We start from the raw sequence: 20,189 nt of genomic DNA, 5'->3' as shown, positions 1-20,189 counted from the left end.
ACTGACCAGCAACTCTGATCGGGCATCAGCCTACCTCACCCGTCCGTGCCGGCTTTTGCCAGGGCTTCCTGAGAACGGCTTTGGAGACTCTCCAGCTGACAGAGGGCTGGTTTGACCTTGTCTTGGCCCCTGGGGGAGAGGGCACAAGGTCTGTTCCGGTCTTCATCACCTGCCAGCATCCAGGCAGTGTGGCCGTGATGGTGGGTGCTGATGCCCACTTGGAAGGGGGTCCAGGGTCCTTCTGGACAGGGGTTTACACTCAGGCAGCTGGGAACTACCTGCTGTCTCATTGCTGCTGGTGAGAGCAAGAGGCGGGCTGGGCGCTGCCAGGGGAGCCCAGGCTCATCTGCCCGTGACAATGGGCCTGGGTGCTTGAGTGGCGAACTGGGGGCTCTGTCCCCCTTTGTGCTGCCCCCACTGCTCTTATCTCTCAGGAAATTCCAAGGGTTTTGGAAGCTTTGAGCAGGAAACTGTGGATGAAGACCAGTTGCATGTGAGAAATACATTTTTGTAATAGGGGCTTGGGCAGGCGCGTGACCCATAGCACTCGGCCGTTACTGAGCAACCAAAGCCGTTACCGCGAGACCGTGAGAGCAGGAAGGTTACCGCGAGACCCTGAGAGCAGGAAGGTTACCGCGAGACCCTGAGAGCGGGAAGGTTACCGCGACACCCTGAGAGTGGGAAGGTTACCGCGAGACCCTGAGAGCGGGAAGGTTACCGCGAGACCCTGAGAGCGGGAAGGTTACCGCGACACCCTGAGAGTGGGAAGGTTACCGCGAGACCTTTAGCTCCACGGTTAGAAGCCACCCTCCGCCGCCGGTGGTCCTCGCGGGGGAGGGTGCAGTAAGAGGCGGATCACGGCCCTCTCCCCGGGGCTCTCCAGGCCCTCCCACCTCGGGCCGGCGGGTGAGCTGGGCGTCCCAGGGGACAGGCTGCGTCCCGCAGGGCCCTCGCCACGGCTGCCCACAGGCCGGGCCCAGGCCTTGAGGTGGCGGTGAACCTCTCCCCATCCCCTCACCTACGGGACCCAGTGGCGGCAGCAGTCTGCATGGGTTGCGGTCCGTGGGACCTGGCACACGCTCCCCCCGCCTCCCGTTTGCGTGGCCTGAGGAGCCTGAGGGCCGGCCGGGTCCTGAGCTGCCGGCTCCCTCGGCGATGACAGCTGGGCAGGGTCTGGGGACCGGGCCTTGAGGGCGCCGCCAGCTGAGATCGGCCTCTTCAGCCAGGCCTGGCCACTGGCGGGTGGACCCAGACGGATGCTCCCAGGTAGGGTACCCAGCCCCCGAAGGGACCCCCTCCTCTTAGCCAGGCCTGCACCTCGGAGGGCGAAAGGCGAGTCTTGGGACCTTGTCCTTTCTTGTCAGAACAGAGAATAACATTTGTTTTGGTGGACGGTTACAGGAACGTCGTTCCCTGCCCAGGCCCCGACCTCAAGAACAAAGGATCTGGCACCGAGAAGTTCTCAACAATCAGCCACGCCCCTCGCTCCCCTTTGTGGGTTTTTAAGGCATGAGCCACCTGTCTCCTTGCACAGCCCTGCAATCACCCTTTCTCTGCTCCACACGCCGACATTTTCGTATTGTCTGGATTCACTGTGCGTCGGGCACGTGGCCTTGCGTTTGGTAACACTTTGGTCATCTGAATGACCAAATATGTAAATACACTTTTCTTATAAATGACATTATCCCTGGGTAACCCTGATCAGGAGTCACACACCTGCAAACCCGTGTCCCCTTCCATCACCAGCCCCGTCACCTCTGCCCAGACTTTGAACACGGCAGAATGTGGTTTGCTGACCCCTGAGGTTGCATCAGGAGCTCAGCCTGGCAGGAAGAGGGTGGAGTTCGCATATCTGGGTTCAAAATGCACCTGGGCACTGGCCGGTCATGTGACTGTGGCACTTAGCCTCTGGGACCCTCCGTCCCTCATGTGCTCAGCGGGGACCGTGCTGGACCTGCCAGGTTGCTGTGTTAATCGCAGATTACATGCGTCAGGGCCCAGCCCAGGGCCTGGCACACAGTGAGGACCGAATAAGGAGCGTGTCTCATCGTCGTCATCATTGGTGGCACCCGAGGCTTGACGGGATGTCGCCTGTGGCTGTGACACAGACACCTGAGCGTGACGACGAGACACGCTCCACGGCCTGTGGCATTGTGTGGCTACAGCGGGAGCCGTGGACATGGCGTTCAGGACAGCCACCAGCTGCCGACGTCCCAAAGACACGGTCCGGCACCGGCCTGTCAGTCAGCTTGCAAGGCAACCGGGATGACATCTTCTCCGACACAGGGTGGTCTCCTGAGGACAGCCAGGCTGGCTCAGTGGGAGAAGCCGCCCCCTGGCTTCCGTGCTGAGGGGGCCGTGCAGCCAGTCTTCAAGATGACTTGGAAAGGCAACTTGCCGAAAGAAAAGTCATCTGACTTTGGGATAAGCGTGTTTTTATTTCTCAGGCTCTCTGGCAGTGAAATCCCGTTTGGGATGTTCAGGGATTAGAGTCTCAAATGTGCTTACCCGCAGCCCTTTGCTTGTTCAGACCCAGGAAGCCCACCAGCCTCTTTCGCCTTGAGCTGTTTAATCCCAAAGTCCCTTTCCCTCGGCTTATAGAGCAGAAGTTGTAGCTGTTGATGGATTCCACGTGTTTCTCGGTGTACGTGAAAGTTCAAGTGCGCGTGATACGATCTTATTGTCTAGTTTCTTGACGTTCAGCCTTGTCTCCTTTGTAAAGCAGTGTAATTGATTTCTGGGAGCTTGAAAATAGAGCTGGCAGTGGGCAGACACGCTGCAAATAGCAGGCAGGGGCAGCAGCAAGGCCGGAGCAGTGCCCACGCGCATTCGTTCATGCACTGGTCTGGCTGCTGCCTTGCAGAGCCTGGGCACAGAGTTCTGGAACCGTAGCTCCCCCTGCAACGCTGGGGTCGCTCCCCAACTCCTGTGAAAACAATTACCTTCGAAGTTATGGGCATGAGGGGGGTAGGAGAGGAGCCCTAAAGCTCCTAGAGGTGGCCCTGGGGCTGGGTGGGGGCAGCTTGCTCAGGCTGGAGAAGGGATCCTGGGCAGCGGGGCTCAGGGGCCCCACGTCTAACATCCTCGCGTGGGTCCCTGGCAGCGGAGGGTCTGCATTCTAAGCGTGTGTCCTCTCTCGTTGCAGGTTGGAAGGAGAAAGCTCCCGCAGCGTCAGGTACGTGTGTCATCAGCCTCCGTCTGTGCCTCTGTCCTGGGAGTGGGCGGCGTCGGTGAAACCATGTGCTTCGCTTTCTCTCTGACGGGGTCTGGCCAGGTCAGAGCCCTGCCCGCCACCTGGGCACCTTGGCCGTGCTGTGCTGGCTTGGGGTCCTGGAGCGAGAGCGCCAGTTTACTGTGTGGGCTTTCCTGGTCCTTGAGTGACCTTCACGGAGGTCACCCCGCCTGGTGGTGGTTCTTTCCCATCACGGCTGATGGTGACCGGGTTTGCCTGGGCTGTGACCCGCGTGGGACCAGAATCGTCTGAGCTCAGACAGCCCCTGAGGCCAGGCTGGGCAGGTGGGGCAAGTCTTTGCGGAGTTTGGTGGAGGCACGGGCTCTCAGCCTGGACTGCAGAGTTTCTCCGGGGTGCGTGCAGCAGGCTGACGGTACTTTCTCGGGGCCTGCAGCGGAGACCCCTCCGCCTCCCCAGCCCTACCAGCTGGGGGCTCTGACTGGGCCGCGCGGAGTGTGTTAGTACCTCAGCCCAGGGGCTGGTGCAGCAGCTCGCAAGGCTTGAGCTGGGGCCAAGAAAGCCATGGGGGATGGGAAACAATGGGTGGTAGAGAGAGTGGGGGCAGGAAGGAGAGACAAGGAGGCAGTTAAAGAGCCACAGGGGCCCCGGGGCCCACTGGCTGCAGAACGGATGGGAGGTACCTTCCCGTGATACCCTGGAGAGAGGAGATGCTCATCCGGGTCTGGCGCTGGGCGTGTCAGGCAGGGTGGGGTCCTCTGGGCAGCCTGCGGAGCCAGAGGCAGAGGTGAAGGAGGCTGCGTCCTCGGGAGGCTCCCTGGGGTCAGTACCCAACGCACTCGGCTGTGGCTTAGCCCAGGAGACACGGGCGGGGCCAGTAGAGGGGCTGGGGCTGGTGGCCCTGAGTCATGCACGGTCCCAGCCGGAAGCAGAGGCACCCACACTCAAGGGGACCGAACAGAGTGTCACAAGGATGAGTCCCTGAAGGGGCTGGGGGAGACGCTCTGAGGGCCAGAGGGTGTCCAGGAGATGCGGGAGGAGGCCCGGCTGGGCATTCAGGGCCATCCCAGTGCAGCAGCTGTGAGAGAGGAGTGTGCTGTCGGCTGCCGGCGGGGAAGAGGCCCAGGGGTGCCGTCCGTGAACAGAGCCAGGTGCAGGAGAGCGTGGGCCTCACGTTACATCCTGGGGCAAGGGCAGGAGACACAGGCAGCCATAGAATGTTCTCTCAGGAGGTGGGGGGCGGGGCAGACCGGGACGGGGTGGCCGCGAGCCTCCCCTGAGCCCCTGTGCTGTTGCTGGGCCGTGAACTGTACCGTGTATGACCTCTTATTAAAAATCAAGAGCCGTCCCACGGGAGGGTGGGTTGCTGAGCAGTGAGCGTCCCGGCGCTGGGGGTGTGCAACGACGCTGGAAGGGGCTTGGCTCGCGGATGGGGGCGTGAGGGTCCCCTGGGATCTGAGAACCCCCCTCTCTGACTGACACACTCACCCAGAAGGTGCTGCGGCTGAGATGGGGCCCTGCACTGGGGTCTCCTGAGACCTGTGGGTCAGGCCGGGCTCCCCGTGGGTAGCGGTGGGAGGTGTGTGCAGGATGCGCGAACCTCGAGGTGGCCAGCGAATGGCCCTGAAGAGCTTGGGCGCCCAGCCAGTCCCCCACCTCCAGCCTCAGCATCTCGTGGTGGTGGTGGAGGGGTGTCGGGAAGGTGGTTCTTTGAAGGCACTGATGCTGGAGCCCGGCCCAGGGAGGAGGGTGCTCCCCTCAGGGGAGGGGGGAGGGGGGAGGACGTGTGCCGGGACCGGAGCTGCATCGCTTGGCTGCCTGGCGGGGACAGGAACGGCCTCGGGACGCGGGCGGCGGAGTGCAGCGTGAACATACGCTCCGAGCTCCAGCCAGACGGTTCTCGGCAGGACGCCTGGCGCTGAGGCGCCAGGCAAGGAAGAAAACTGATGGGGGCGCGGGCAGAGAAGGCTGCGTTTCAGCTCTTCTAGGGCTGAGGACCCCACCCCGACGGCTCCAGCCCGCTTGGCTGTGTGCACGCCTGGGTCGTGAGTGGAAACTGTCAGGACCTGAAGGTGCCGTGGTCAGGTCTGGACTGCGTCTCCATCCTGCGTTTCAGCCCCGGAGCTGTGGACGCCGGCATCAGGCCTTGGCCACATGTCACACCCTTTGCTCGCCGGTGTGGGCACAGCGCGCACACACACACACACACACACACACACACACACACACCCGCATGCACGCACGCATGCACAGCCCTCCCTTTGCTCAGGACCAGGAGCTGCCAGACTGCCCACATGTGACCCCTGATGGGTCCCAGTCTGCAGAACTGGGTTTCCAGGGAAGGGTGTCGTGGGGTCTCTTCTGTCAGTGAGCCCGGAGCCCGCCGGGTGGCCCCTCCCCAGCCCCTCGGCCCTCAGGGCCGCCAGAGGGGGTGCTCTGAACCAGGGACCCTCTGCTTCTCTCCACGATCCCCGTGGCCCCTCGGCCGGCACCTCCCACCTGGGCGGCCTGGTTTTCCGCTAAGTCCCCCTCGACCTCCTGCCCGCTCTCACCCAGCGGTGCTCCTCGGCTTCTGAATGCACCCAGTGACTCCTGGCCTGCCTTCCGGCTCGTGCGCGTGACTTGTGCTGTGTCCTCTGCCCCCTCCACGGGGCCAACCTGGGCCTTGCTCGGAATTCCCCCAAGCTGCCGCCTCCCTGAAACTTTGAGGGAGGCAGCAGCTTGGGGGGATTGAGGGGGGCACGGATGAAGTGCTGTCCTCCCCTCCACCCCTTGATGCTGGAAACCTGGCCTCTGTGCACCGGTGCCGAATCGAATCTCAGAGACAGTTTGGGGTGAAGTAGAAAAGAAGAGCTTTATTGCTTTGCCAGGCAAAGGGGGACACAGCAGACTCCTGCCCTTGAAAACTGTGTTGTCCCCCCCCAGGAGGATTTGGTGAGGAGTTTTACAGCAGTGGTTCAAGGGTGGGGTTGCTGATAGGGATTACAGTGTGTGCGGGACCTGCAGTCCTTTAATCTGGTCTCTTGATGAGCTTCTCTGGTTCCTTTAATCTGACCTCAGGTGGTCTTCTCTGGAATGAAGAGTGCTGACGTCTTCCATTTGTAGGGGTTTTAGTTCTGTAAAGAGCTCAAAGATATTGTTTTGTGTGTCCCTTGAGGGGGCGCCAGGACCCTGCCCCAAGGCTGCACTGTTGTTTCTTGGCTACTCTTACCTTGTCTCTGCATCCCCTCCCTTCCCTGATTGGCAACTGTTTGAACTGCCCTTTGGAACTCAGGGAAGGTCATAGAGGCTGAACAGAGAGGCTCCTTGCCCAGGAGGAGCCCCACAGGGTCCTGCTTGGTTTCACCCTTGCCTTCTGTGGCTGCTGTGCTTGCTTTTGATATCCAAGTTATGTTGCTTTCGCGTCCTAGTGATGTGAGCCCCTGTCTTACTTCCCCGGGCAGAGTCATGGGCCCCGGATATGGCCCTGGGTCTTTTCCAGGTAGGCCAGCACCTGCTAGGCACACAGCAGGCCGCAAGGGCCTTAGTGGAATGAATTTACCTTGGTATCACTAGGTATCATTGGAGCCCCAGTGATATCTTGCATGTAGAACATGGACAAGCTAATGTTTGTTTTATTGGATTCAGGACCCGTGAATATTTTCAGGCCATGAACTTGGAGGAAAAAAGAAAAGTGGACCATTTACCTTGGTCAGTGGAGAATCCTTCACACCCCTACGTCCACAACAAACCCTCACTAAAAATAGTGGGCAGAAGGGGCCACCTTTTGTTATTTTTTGTTTTGTGGTACGCGGGCCTCTCACCGCTGTGGCCTCTCCCGTTGCGGAGCGCAGGCTCCGGACGCGCAGGCTCAGCGGCCACGGCTCACGGGCCCAGCCGCTCCGCGGCATGTGGGATCTTCCCGGACCGGGACACGAACCCGTGTCCCCTGCATCGGCAGGCGGACTCTCAACCACTGCGCCACCAGGGAAGCCCAGAAGGGGCCACCTTTGACGTCTGGGTTTCATTAGGCTGGCAAAGTGAGGTATTGATGGACGCCCTGAGCTGATTCTTTGCTGAATGTTAAGGAACTGAACCCTGGGAGACCCCCTGTTGCTCACACCCTCCCCAGGGCCCCTTCATGGGGAGGATATTTCTCCTTAGACTCCAGTGATCTGAGGCACTGTCTTTCTGCTTGGCTGTCTCAGCCTCCCCGCGCAGTAGGAAAGTGCTTTTCCAGGAGAAGGCTGTTTGAGAATTCGTGAGCTCTTCTTTTCCCCGAGGCGAAACATTTGCAAGATCAGATGTATTCATTTTCCACAAATGAAATGACTCATTTTTGACCATTTTGCAAACGTAGGACTTTGCTCCTGGTGCCCGGGGAGCACGTGTCTGCTTTTCACTCCATTCCAGGGGAAGCTTTCGAGACCCAGACTTTGAATCTTTTAATGTTTTATTTAGTGGGAAAGGAGAGGTTTGCAGAGTTTGGAGTTTGAAAAGAATGATGAGCTGCGTGGAGGCCCCAGAAGGAGTGCTGATACTGTATTTAAGATGCAAGGACTTTCTGCAGGGTAAAGAGTTATTTTTTCTCTCCCTGGCTCTCATCAACCCCTTGAAATTAACTCATATTCACTGGTAGGAATTAAGTATCGTTCAACGAGTGTTCACCGTGGGTCGGGGCCTCACCTCATCTGTGCCAGCGCCACCCCTGCATGTGAATTATTAGCCTCATTTTTTCAGCTCTGGGAAATTGAGGCTGAGAAATACTAACCAGCTTCCCTGGGAGCCAGGACGTGGAACACCAAACCTTCCCAAGTCAGAATTCCTGGCGTCCTTGTTGAAAATTCAGATTTCCAGGCCCGTCCTTATCGTGTTTGAACGCAGCTGGGAATGTTTGCTGTGCCGGGTGAACAGAGCTGAACGCTCGCCTCCAGGATGGACTGGGAGCTGGTTCCGAATCAGAGAGAAGGGCTGGGGGCCTTGTGCAGCAGTGTGGCCGGTGTCCAGAGATCCTGGACGAGGGGCTGAGCAGGTGGCCTAGGAGGTGAGCAAAATCTTTCTTAGCACCTTGGAATGGAAGGAGTAGAGGCACTGGATTTAGACAACTCTGAATCCAAATCCTTTCTCCTCATCTAACCCTCGGGTCACCAGGGATCAGACGCTGAACTCTCCAGGCCTCTAATTTCAGTCATTCAGCAGTCTTTATTAAACACCTGCTGAGGGGTTCCCTGGTGGCGCAGTGGTTGGAAGTCCTGCCACCGATGCAGGGGACACGGGTTTGAGCCCTGGTCTGGGAAGATCCCACGTGCTGTGGAGCAACTAGGCCCATGCGCCACAACTACTGAGCCTGTGCTCTAGAGCACGCAAGCCACAATTACTGAGCCCACGTGCCACAACTACTGAAGCCCGTGGGCCTAGAGCCTGTGCTCCGCAGCAAGGAGAGCTACCACAGTGAGAAGGCCGCACGCCGCTACGAAGAGTAGACCCCGCTTGCCGCAACTAGAGCAAGCCCACGCTCAGCAATGAAGACCCAACACAGCCAAAAATAAAATAAGTAAATAAAATACATGTATTTTTAAAAAATATAAACATCTTCTGTATGCTAACCACTAAGTGCGTGAAGACCAGTGAGATACAGTGAATGAAATGGGAGCAAAGGTCTCAGCCCACAGCCAGTGGGCCTGTCAGACAAGGCTGTTGGTGGGACATTGTGTGACACAAAGTACCATTCAGTTCGCTTCTACCTTCTTCTCTCCTTTCTCCTCCCTCCACCAGTCTCTGGAGACTCACCTCCTCAGAATCCAGAGGGAGGATTGGAGGCAATCTCATGTTTGCTGGAGCAGGAAGTGCTTGCCCCAGCCTGGGGAACATCCACGTGGCTGTCTTCCATCCTCCCTTCCCTCCCCCGCGAGACTTCTTGTCTCTCAGGGCCTGTTTCTTTTTTTTTTCGTTTTTTGGTTTTTATTTCGGTACGCGGCCTCTCACTGCTGTGGCCTCTCCCGTTGCGGAGCACAGGCTCCGGACGCACAGGCTCAGCGGCCATGGCTCACGGGCCCAGCCGCTCCGCGGCACGTGGGATCTTCCCGGACCGGGGCACGAACCCGCGTCTCCTGCATCGGCAGGTGGACTCTCAACCACTGTGCCACCAGGGAATCCCCAGGGCCTGTTTCTTAATTTGCATCTCCTTGGCTCTGTGCTGCGTCCTGAGCCGTTTCCTCAGGATGGCCTTTCAGTTCACTAATACTCCCTTCAGCTGTGTCTGTCTGCTGTAAGGCCCATCCCTGGGGGGCTGAGGCTCTTGGATGGGGTCCATATGTGTTCAGCCTGATTCTGGAGGCACCATTGCTTCTCTCTTTACAGCAGGAAATAGAAAGGTTTTACAGGAACCAGATTCAGGTCACTGGGTGAAGAACCCATCTGGCTGGATATTTTATTTTGTTTTTATTTTCATTTTTATTTATTTTTGGGCCACCCCACACAGCTTGTGGGATCTTAGTTCCCCGATCAGGGATTGAACCCGAGCCTCGGCAATGAGAGCGTGGAGTCCTAACCACAGGACCGCTAGGGAATTCCCTCTGGCTGGATGTTTTAGAAAAATCCTCTGGTGACCGTCTAGAAGATGGGCCAGGGACATTTGGGGGGTATCACGACAATGCCAGCCTCATAGAGTGAATTGGAAATGTTCTTTCTCCTGAATTTTTTTAGATGAGTTTGAGAAGGCTTGGAGTAAGTTCTTCTTAAAATATTTGGTAGAATTCACCAGTGAAGCCATCAATCAGGTCCACAGCTTTTTTTTTGTCCAGAGTTTTTGATTACTGATCTAGTCACCTTACTAGTTGTGAGTCTATTCAGATTTTCTATTTCTTTGTGACTCGGTCTAGGCAGGTTTTGTATTTCTAGGAATTTGTCGTTTTATCCAGGTTATCTAGTTCGTTAGCGTACAATTGCTCATAATCCTTTTTATTTCTCCACAGTCAGTGATAATATCTCCGCGTTCACTTCTATTTTAATAATTTGTCTCCCTTTTTTTCTTAGTCAGTCTAGCTAACAGTCTGCCTCCTTTGCTAATCTTTCCAAAGCACCTACTTTGGGTTTTGTTGATTTTCTCTATTGCTTTCCTATTCTCTATTTTATCTCTCTTCTAATCTTTATTGTCAGCTTCCTTCTGCTAGCTTTGGGTTTAATTTGTTCTTCTCTTTTTCGTTCCCCAAGTTGTATAAAGTTAGGTTATTGATTTGTGATCTTGTTTTTTAGTGCAAGCATTTATAACTATAAATTACCCTCTTAGCACTGCTAAGTTTGGTATGTCCTGTTTCATTTGCCTTCATCTCTAAGTATGTTCTAATTTCCCTTGTGATTTATTCTTTGATACAAGGTTCTTTTGAGTGCGTTGTGTAATTTCCACAAATTTGTGAACTTCCCACTTTTCCTCTGTTACTGATTTCTAACTTCATCCCACTGTGGTTGGAGAAGATACCTTGTATGATATCTATCTTTGAAAATCTACTAAGACATAAATTGTACTCTAACACGTGGTCTGTCCTGGAGAAGGCCCCACGTGCACTTGTGTGTTGTGTTGGTGGGTAGGGTCGCATGTGTCTTAGATCTGGTTGGTTCACTGTGTTGTTCAAGTCCTCTACTTCCTCACTTATCCTCTGTGTGGTCGTTCTATCCATCCCTGAGAGTGGGGTATTGAAAGCTCCAACTCTTACGTAGAACCGACTCTTTCTCCCTCAGTTATGCCCATTTTCGCTTCATATATCTTGATGATCCATCATTAGGGGTGAAAAAATATATACACTACATTTGGTAGTGTATATATGTCCATGCCACTCTCTCACTTCGTCCCAGCTTACCCTTCCCCCTCCCCGTGTCCTTAAGTCCATTCTCTATGTCTGCGTCTTTATTCCTGTCCTGCTCCTAGGTTCTTCAGAACCTTTTTCTTTTTTTTTTAGATTCCACATATATGTGTTAGCATACACTGTTTGTTTTTCTCTTTCTGACTTACTTCACTCTGTATGACAGACTCTAGGTCCATCCACCTCACTACAAATAACTGAATTTCATTTCTTTTTATGGCTGAGTAATATTCCATTGTATATACATGCCACATCTTCTTTATCCATTCATCTGTCGATGGACATGTAAGTTGCTTCCATGTCCTGGCTATTGTAAATAGTACTGCAGTGAACATTGTGGTACATGACTCTTTTTTGAATTATGGTTTTTTCAGGGTATATGCCTAGTAGTGGGATTTCTGGGTCATATGGTAGTTCTATTTTTAGTTTTTTAAGGAACCTCCATACTGTTCTCCATAGTGGCTGTATCAATTTACATTCCCACCAGCAGTGCAAGAGGGTTCCCTTTTCTCCACACCCTCTCCAGCATTTATTTTTTGTAGATTTTTGGATGATGGCCATTCTGACTGGTGTGAGATGATACCTCATTGTAGTTTTGATTTGCATTTCTCTAATGATTAGTGATGTTGAGCCTCCTTTCATGTGTTTGTTGGCAATCTGTATATCTTCTTTGGAGAAATGTCTATTTAGGTCTTCTGCCTATTTTTGGATTGGGTTGTTTGTTTTTTTGTTATTGAGCTGCATGAGCTGCTTGTAAATTTTGGAGATTAATCCTTTGTCAGTTGCTTCATTTGCAACTATTTTCTCCGATTCTGAGGGCTCTCTTTTGGTCTTGTTTATGGTTTCCTTTGCTGTGCAAAAGCTTTTAAGTTTCATTAGGTCCCATTTGTTCATTTTTGTTTTTATTTCCATTTCTCTAGGAGGTGGGTCAAAAAGGATCTTGCTGTGATGTATGTCCTAGAGTGTTCTGCCTATGTTTTCCTCTAAGAGTTTGATAGTGTCTGGCCTTACATTTAGGTCTTTAATCCATTTTGAGTTCATTTTTGTGTTTGGTGTTAGGGAGTGTTCTAATTTCATTCTTTTATGTGTAGCTGTCCAGTTTTCCCAGCACCACTTATTGAAGAGGCTGTCTTTTCTCCATTGTATATTCTTGCCTCCTTTATCAGAGGTAAGGTGACCATATGTGTGTGGGTTTATCTCTGGGCTTTCTGTCCTGTTCCATTGATCTATATTTCTGTTTTTGTGCCAGCACCATACTGTCTTGATTACTGTAGGTTTGTAGTATAGTCTGAAGTCAGGAAGCATGATTCCTCCAGCTCCATTCTTCTTTCTCAAGATTGCTTTGGCTATTCAGGGTCTTTTGTGTTTCCATACAAATAGTGAAATTTTTTGTTCTAGTTCTGTGAAAAATGCCATTGGTAGTTTGATAGGGATTGCATTGAATCTGTAGATTGCTTTGGGTTGTAGAGTCATTTTCACAATATTGATTCTTCCAATCCAAGAACATGGTATATCTCTCCATCTTTAATTTCTTTCATCAGTGTCTTATAGTTTTCTGCATACAGGCCTTTTGTCTCCCTAAGTAGGTTTATTCCTAGGTATTTTATTCTTTTTGTTGCAGTGGTAAATGGGAGTGTTTCCTTAATTTCTCTTTCAGATTTTTCATCATTAGTGTATAAGAATGCAAGAGATTTCTGTGCATTAATTTTGTGTCTTGCTGCTTTACCAAATTCATTGATTAGCTCTAGTAGTTTTCTGGTAGCATCTTTAGGATTCTCTATGTATAATATCATGTCATCTGCAAACAGTGACAGTTTTACTTCTTCTTTTCCAAATTGGGTTCCTTTTATTTCTTTTTCGTCTCTTTTTGCTGTGGCTAAAACTTCCAAAACTATGTTGAATAAAAGTAGTGAGAGTGGGCAACTTTGTCTTGTTCCTGATCTTAGTGGAAATGGTTTCAGTTTTTCACCATTGAGAACGATGTTGGCTGTGGGTTTGTCATATATGGCCTTTATTATGTTGAGGTAAGTTCCCTCTATGCCTACTTTCTGGAGAGTTTTTCTCATAAATGGCTGTTGAATTTTGTCAAAAGCTTTTTCTGCATCTATTGAGATTATCATATGGTTGTGGGGTTTTTTTGCGGTACGCGGGCCTCTCACTGTTGCGACCTCTCCCATTGCGGAGCACAGGCTCCGGACGCGCAGGCTCTGCGGCCATGGCTTACGGGCCTAGCCACTCCGCGGCATGTGGGATCTTCCCGGACCAGGGCACGAACTCGTGTCCCCTGCATCGGCAGGCGGACTCTCAACCGCTGCGCCACCAGAGAAGCCCCTATCATATGGTTTTTATACTTCAGTTTGTTAATATGGTGTATCACATTGATTGATTTGTGCATATTGAAGAATCCTTGCTTTCCTGGGATAAACCCCACTTGAACATGGTGTAGGATACTACGTTTTTATCCTTTCTGCCAATCAGTCTTTTGTTTGGAGAATTTAAGCCATTTACATTTAAAGTAATTACTAATAAGGAAAGACTCATTTCTTTTATTTTGCTGTTTGTTTTCTATACACTTTATGGCTTTTTTGTCCCTTATTTCCTACATGGCCATCTTCTTTTGCTCTTATCAGATTTTTTGTAGTGAACAATTTTAATGTCCTTCTCATTTCCTTTTGTGTATATTCTATGGCTCTTTTCTTTCTGGTTACCATGGGATTACATTTAACTTCCGAAAGTTATAACACTCTAATGCCAAGTTATGCCAGCTTAACTTCAATAACATACAGAAATTCTGCTCCTATACAGCTCTGACCCCACTCCCTTTCAGTTACTGATGTCACAGAATTACATCTTCACGCATTTTGCATCCAAAAACAGACTAATAATTGGGTTTTTAATTACATTAACCTCTTAAATCTGGTAGAAAATAAAAAGTGGACTACAAACTGATATTACAATAGTACCAGCTTTTCTAATCATCTGTGTATTTACTTTATTTTTTCACAAGGCTTTGAGTTACTGTCCAGTGTCCTTCATTTCAACCTGAAGGATGCCCCTCGTTGCAGGCAGGTCTGGTGCTAAAGAACTCTCTCAGCTTTGGTTTATCTGGGAAGGTCTAAATTTCTCCCTCGTTTTTGAAGGACAGTTTTGCCAGATACAGGATTCTTCGTTGATAGCTTTTTTCCTTCAACGCTTTGAATACGTCAAGCCCACACCATGTGGCCTCCAAGGTTTCTGATGAGAAATCTTCTGATCTTACTGGAGAAAATCAGATGAAAGCTATTTTTCTCTCAGCTCTGTAGATGCTAACAATGTACCTTCACACCCAGGCCAGGTCTCTACTCGTCTTCCACGAAGTTTCTTCATATACATTACTTCCTGGAGCCGATAGTTCTTAGAACTGATAGTAAATGAATTCCCATTTAAATTCTATTCTCACTGTTTCCTCTATGTGGGTTAGTTGCATTGTGAGCTCCACAAGGGGAAGTTCTGGAATCACCCCTCAACATCCCAGGTTTTCAAATACTATGTATTCTACATAATAACAAAAATAATAAAGATACTTACCTTACCATGTCTCATGCAACAGAACATTTTCCTACAGTGTCATGATGTCAGTTAAGTTGTAGTATTATTTTGAGACCAGAGTTTAAGGAAGCGGAATTTAATATTCCAAGTGTCTATGTTATGAGGTCTTTAGAAGCCAAAAATTATTGCAGATTTTCAAGCTAGAAATGAAAAGGCCACTGGATTATCCTACAGTTTTCATTTCAAATACAGTAAATATCCATCTCTAATAACCCACAAAAACAGAAAGCTCTTTGGGTCCTTTTGTTTGTTTTTTGTTTTGTTTTGTTTTGTTTGTTTGTTAAAGAGTAAAGGGGTCTTGAGACCAATCAGTGAGAAAACCCTGTGGTTTATCCCCAGCTGTGCCTGGTCCGTTTCTTGCTCTGACCTCATAGGTGCCACTGTGATGTATTCACAGAAAACCTATAGAAGTCCCCGCTGGGCCCAGGTTTGGGGTCCTTACAGCCCAGGAAGCTGCCTTTGGTGACCTGATGGCCTTGGACCCAGAGCTGGCTTGTTTTTTCCTTTTTACCCCCATTGTGTTTATTTCTTCGTTTTTCTCTACTCTTCTGTTTTTCTTAATTTTCTATGTTCTTTTTCTCATTTTATCTGAATTTTTTTGGTATTTTTAGTACAGTTAGTATCGTTAGAATTGTTGGTATCGTTGGTGCAGTTAGTATTCATTAGCATAGTAAGTATAGTTAGTGTTGTTCGTTAATACTGTCAGTTAGTGTAGTTAGCAGGTCGCCACGGTGCAGGGCCTCACCGAGGCCTCCCTGCTGACAAGGAGGCTCGTATGGACCGTTCCAGCCTCCTCAGGACCACTGGCCAAGGTGGCTTCGCCAAGGTGACATCGGCCCAGATGGCCATCAGGGTCGTTAAGGAAAATCAGCAGAGCTCCTCCAGCCTCCAGGCACTTTTCCATGAAGTCCACAGCATGAAGATTTTAAATCACCCGACATCATAAAGTTATCCGAGGTGACTGACCGGAGCAGACCTGTTGGACCAGTTACAGGACCACGGCCGCAGGACAGACGGAGGCCCGGGGCACATGGGCAGCTGGTCTCCGCCCTGCAGCACGGCCACCAGGAGGGGATCGAGGCTGGGACCTGAGCCAGGATACCTCCTCTCTGAGGATGAGATGGACACGACAGCTGCAGGCTCGGGCCCCAGCGTGAGTTCACGGGCAGAGGAGCCTCGCGTCCCCACGCGGCTGTACGGGGAGAAAGCGGGCGGCCTGAGGAGGGCCAGGAGTCAGGGCAGAGGCCAGAGAGCCCGCCAGCAGCCCTGCGGCGGGGCCCGGGGCCTCCCCTCCACCCACAGCACCAGCTGCCACACTGGAGCCTCGGAGAAAGCCACAAGCCCCCAGGGCGGGGCCCTCCTGGGCACCCTGACGCTGGGACCCCAGCCTCGCCCTCTGGCAGCCAGAACCGGCAGCGGGTGGCTGGGAGATTCTCGAACTTTATCACAAAGCAGCCATGTTTCAGGCTGCCGGGCAAGAAGCGTCACAGCAAAGTGAGCCCAGTGTGACCCCTTTTGGACGGCCGAGGAAGGGCAGACCGCACTCCCTGCATTTAAATGCAGAGCAAGAGGACGCAGAGCCCAGGAGCCTGGCGACAGGTGCGAGAGGTGGGCCGGGGCTGGGCACACACTCCCTCCTGCAAGCGGGAGCAGGGCAGGACGTGCGCGCCGTGTGCACGGATGCCAGTGGACGAGGGGGGTGCTCTCTGACCAAGATTCAAATCAGGAGGGTATCCAGCACCTCCAGGGCACCGTATCCAAAACCATGGTGAGCTTCGAGGACGACCTGGAGCCGCCTGGGGCAGGTCTGCCCCTCGGCCCCTGCCTGGGTGTCACTGCAGAGGCTGGACAGTCTTTCCTGGGGCGCTCCCCTCCCCAGCTCTTCTCTGTCTTTTCTTCCATCCTGGGGGGGAGGGAGACGGTTCTCGTCAAGTACTCGGTTCTTCCTCATCTTGAACTCGATGCTCCAGAAAGCTGCAACACAGACGCTCTGTTCTGCACCCTCCTGCCCAGAATCGGGGCTGCGTATGCTCCGGTCTGAGAAGCAGGGAGTGACGTGGTGCTTGGAGCTCATCAGAACAACCAAATGGAATAACGACTTTAAAGAATTACCCGGCAACCCCCAGCAGCCATCCACGCGGTGCTGAAGGGAGAAGGCCGGGAGTCGCACTCAGGGCAGGAATGCGGACGTTGTGCGTTGCCTTCCTGCACGAACACCACCGAACGTTTCCAGAAGGACCGCGGGGAACTTTTGGTCCTGCGCCCTGTGTTCATTATGACCAAGAGGTTCATTATAGGATAACAAAGCCCCATGAAGCAGCCTGTGTGGGGAGTCGGAGAAGTGTGGGGGGGGCATGGCCCCCTGGAGACGCTTGGGGACTCTTTCCGGTGCAGCTGGCTTTTCTGACTGTCATGTAGGAGTTGGGCCTTTTCCCCTTTCCCCGTCTAGCAGGGGCCCCGAGGCGTGGGTGTGAGCGCAGGAAACGGAGAGCAGGCGTCCGGGCGGCGGGAAGCCGGGGTGTCAGGTACACGCAGGACAGAAATGGGGAGCGAGTCTGGGAGGCGTCGGCTGGGCCGGCCCCCCCTCGCTTCCAGGACCACCCCCACTGGTGCACCGTGTTCGGCGGCCCCAAACTCACGCTCCCCCAGCTCAGGGCCCGGAAGCAGGAGTCTCCGATGTCAGAGCTCTCAGCTCCCGAGACCGTCTCCTCCTCTTCTGTGAACCTCGGGCCTGGGCTGGGCCATGGCTGCTGCTTATTTCCCTCATCAGTCCAAGCTCAGTCCCACAGGGAGGGCTTGGGGTTTTTCCTAAAGAGCAGGGGACCCACGAGCAGGGAGTGACACGGCTGCCTTCCGCTGGACAAGACGCGTCTGGCTGCAGGTGTCCAGGGGGCTCGGGATGGGGGCAGGGGCGAGAGCCTCCGTCCGTGAGGGAGCCCCGCCAGCGATTTGCCAGCCAAACTCATGAAAAACCCCCAGAATCTCATGATTTTTAGCTGGTTCCTGAATTATGAATTGCTTAGTGCAATTTGGTGGACAGTCTTTCAAACAACATGACTTCAGGGTTGAGAGTGGCGGGGAGGTGGGAGGGGGAACCAGAAGGGCCGGGGCCGAGGGGTCCGGGGGGCTCCCAGTGGCCTTGTCCGCTTCCCAGAGCACCGAGCACTGACTTTCTGCTGGTCACGCGGCCGCCCGGGACTACAGAGATCCCACCCCCTCTGCAGCGAGGCCGCTTGTGTGACCAAGCTCTCCCTCGTGGACGGGAAGGGAAGCAACTTGCACCAGCTCTAGAGTATGTCCCAGGAGGGAGAAGCGGGCCCCTTCTGCTTCCCCCTCTGTCCTGCCCCTGGAAACGTAAGTGCTGAGGCTGGAGCTCTGTCCTGCCCGTGGGGACGAGGCAACTCCTCTGGGACGACGGCAGCAGGGACAGGGGCTTCATGGACCAGTCCTGGACCGTCAGCCTCCAGACCCAGTGTGACGGATGCCAACTTCCGCTTGCCACTCTGCTGTGAGGCCCTGTGTTACAGCCGCTGAGCCTTTTCCTAAGTAGGACAGCAATCCTGGGGGGGGCATTTCTTGTGGTTCCCTTGGGTCCGGCTGCTCCCAGGATCACAGGTGTCTGACATTTCCAGCCCACCCTTCCATAGGTAACAGCCAAACTCAGCGCCAGCCCACTCTTCTCTGGGCGCTTCTCTGGAAATCTAACGCAGGAAGACAGATGCTCCCGACTGAACGAGCCAGGAACTGATGTCTTCCAGGGGCACCAGCCCCACTCAATCTCAGAGACGTAGGTTGTTGTGAAGTATTCTGCACTGACTCTCTCCCTGCTAATATCTGTAGATTCTAATTAGATAACTCAGGGAACAGGCTGTCTCATGCGTGGTGTAACTTGATTATCGCTAGAAAGATGAGTTTGGAACTGAGAAGTTCCCTGCTAGGCTGACAAGTATAAAAACTTAATTTGTACCGCAAAAAAAAAAGCTTCATTTTGGGGCTTCCCTGGTGGCGCAGTGGTTGAGAGTCCGCCTGCCGATGCGGGGGACGCGGGTTCGTGCCCCGGTCCGGGAGGATCCCACATGCCGCGGAGCGGCTGGGCCCGTGAGCCGTGGCCGCTGAGCCTGCGCGTCCGGAGCCTGTGCTCCGCAACAGGAGAGGCCACAACGGTGAGAGGCCCGTGTACCGCAAACAAAACAAAACAAAACAAAAACTTAATTTGAAAATCCAACCAAATTTCATACACAGTGTGAAAGCAGAGACTGGGGCTTGGTCAAGCCTTGGCCTGAGCTGTCCGTTTGGGTAGATGGATATTTAGGGCCTCCTGGGTGGCTGCCTCTGTTTAATTGCCTATATGCCCTCCACTTACGAAGCTTGCGATTTTATGGGGGAAAGGAACTCTAACATGAAAGTATTCAGCTGATTGAGGACTTGTTAAAAAGGTATGCGGTTCATTTGTTAACTTGTTTAAGTGTCTGCAAAGTATCTTGTCAGGCTGGTTTAAAACAGGATGTATTTACAGAAAATCTGCCTGCAGCCCCTGCTGTGTGCTTGGTCCCAGGCTCGGGGCTCAGGGCACTGTGAGGAGAAGGGGGCCTGGGTGTCTGTCCACAAGAGACCAACTAGCGCCAGATGTGGAGGGCTTCGAGGAGAAGGGGGGATACCTCTGATGGGGGAGGGGAGCTGGGGTCTGGGGTGGCTTCGGAGCATCTCCACAATGTGATCTGGTGGGGACGGGGAAGGGTGTGGGTGTGCTGGGTGGAACAGCATGCACAGTGGCTAAGAAGCTGTGGGGGGTTGGGGGATGTGACCCTGTAGCAGGCCTCCATCCCCCTTTCCTCTGTGATGGTGGGGAAGATGATGAGAGCAGCTTAGTGAGCCGTCCTGGGGCCCTGTTTCTAGTTCTTTACTACAGATGAGGCCACTGAGGCACAGAGAGGGCAGTGGCCGCCGAAGGTCACACAGCAGGGAACCAGCTTAATCCGGGTCACACGGTCAGTGTCTTTTACGACCGACTCTCTGCAGGGGTGCAGGCCTGGAATGGATGATGAAAGCAGTCTGAGCCCCAGTGCCCCGTCCAATGCCGAGATGCCCTCGGGAAACACCCCCCAACACCTACTGGCACAGCCCCAGGCCGGAGCTCGTTGGTGTTCCTGGAAGCTGGCCAGGCCTCCCTGTGATTTGGCCTGGGACAGCCCAGGAGAGGCCTGGAGCAGCCACAGGCCCGTGGAGGCTCCCTGTCCCCAGCTGCGCGGCTCTGGTTCCCCGACTGTCCCTGGCAGGGAGCCTGTTGGAGGTGACAGCCGTGCAGCCAGGAGTGCTGTGGAGATGAGGACACAGTGGGCACAGTGCAGGTACATGCAGATGTTCAGGTCTTCACTCAACAAACACTGATTCAGGCCTTGCAGTGTGGCCGGCCTGGGCCCGGGCCTTGGTGTCCAGCAGTGAATACAGCACAGCTCCTTGAGCTGCCTGCCTCCTGGGAAAGCAGTGCTCAGAGAAACGGGCCCCCAGGGCCCCCACCCTGCTCCCCACGAATAATCACTCTGAGCTGAGCCTGCAGCCGTGGGTCCCAGTGG

At 53.4% G+C, this 20,189-nt stretch overlaps 1 protein-coding gene across 4 annotated transcripts in view; it reads left to right on the top strand.

Moving 5' to 3' along the window:
- Positions 1–20,189, top strand: part of IQSEC1 (IQ motif and Sec7 domain ArfGEF 1) — a 311,767-nt gene that overhangs the window by 75,664 nt on the left and 215,914 nt on the right. For 3 of the 4 annotated variants that reach the window (XM_067043341.1, XM_067043340.1, XM_067043345.1), the window contains exon 2: positions 3,146–3,175. The exons of the other annotated variant lie outside the window; for it this stretch is intronic. In XM_067043341.1, coding sequence (XP_066899442.1) covers positions 3,146–3,175 — 30 coding nt within the window. The remainder of the gene's footprint in view (positions 1–3,145; positions 3,176–20,189) is intronic. 4 annotated transcript variants of the gene reach the window in all.

Source organism: Kogia breviceps, chromosome 10 (genome assembly GCF_026419965.1).
Source record: "Kogia breviceps isolate mKogBre1 chromosome 10, mKogBre1 haplotype 1, whole genome shotgun sequence".
In the NCBI taxonomy this organism is placed as follows: domain Eukaryota; kingdom Metazoa; phylum Chordata; class Mammalia; order Artiodactyla; family Physeteridae; genus Kogia; species Kogia breviceps.
This window is presented reverse-complemented; position numbering and strand designations above follow the sequence as displayed.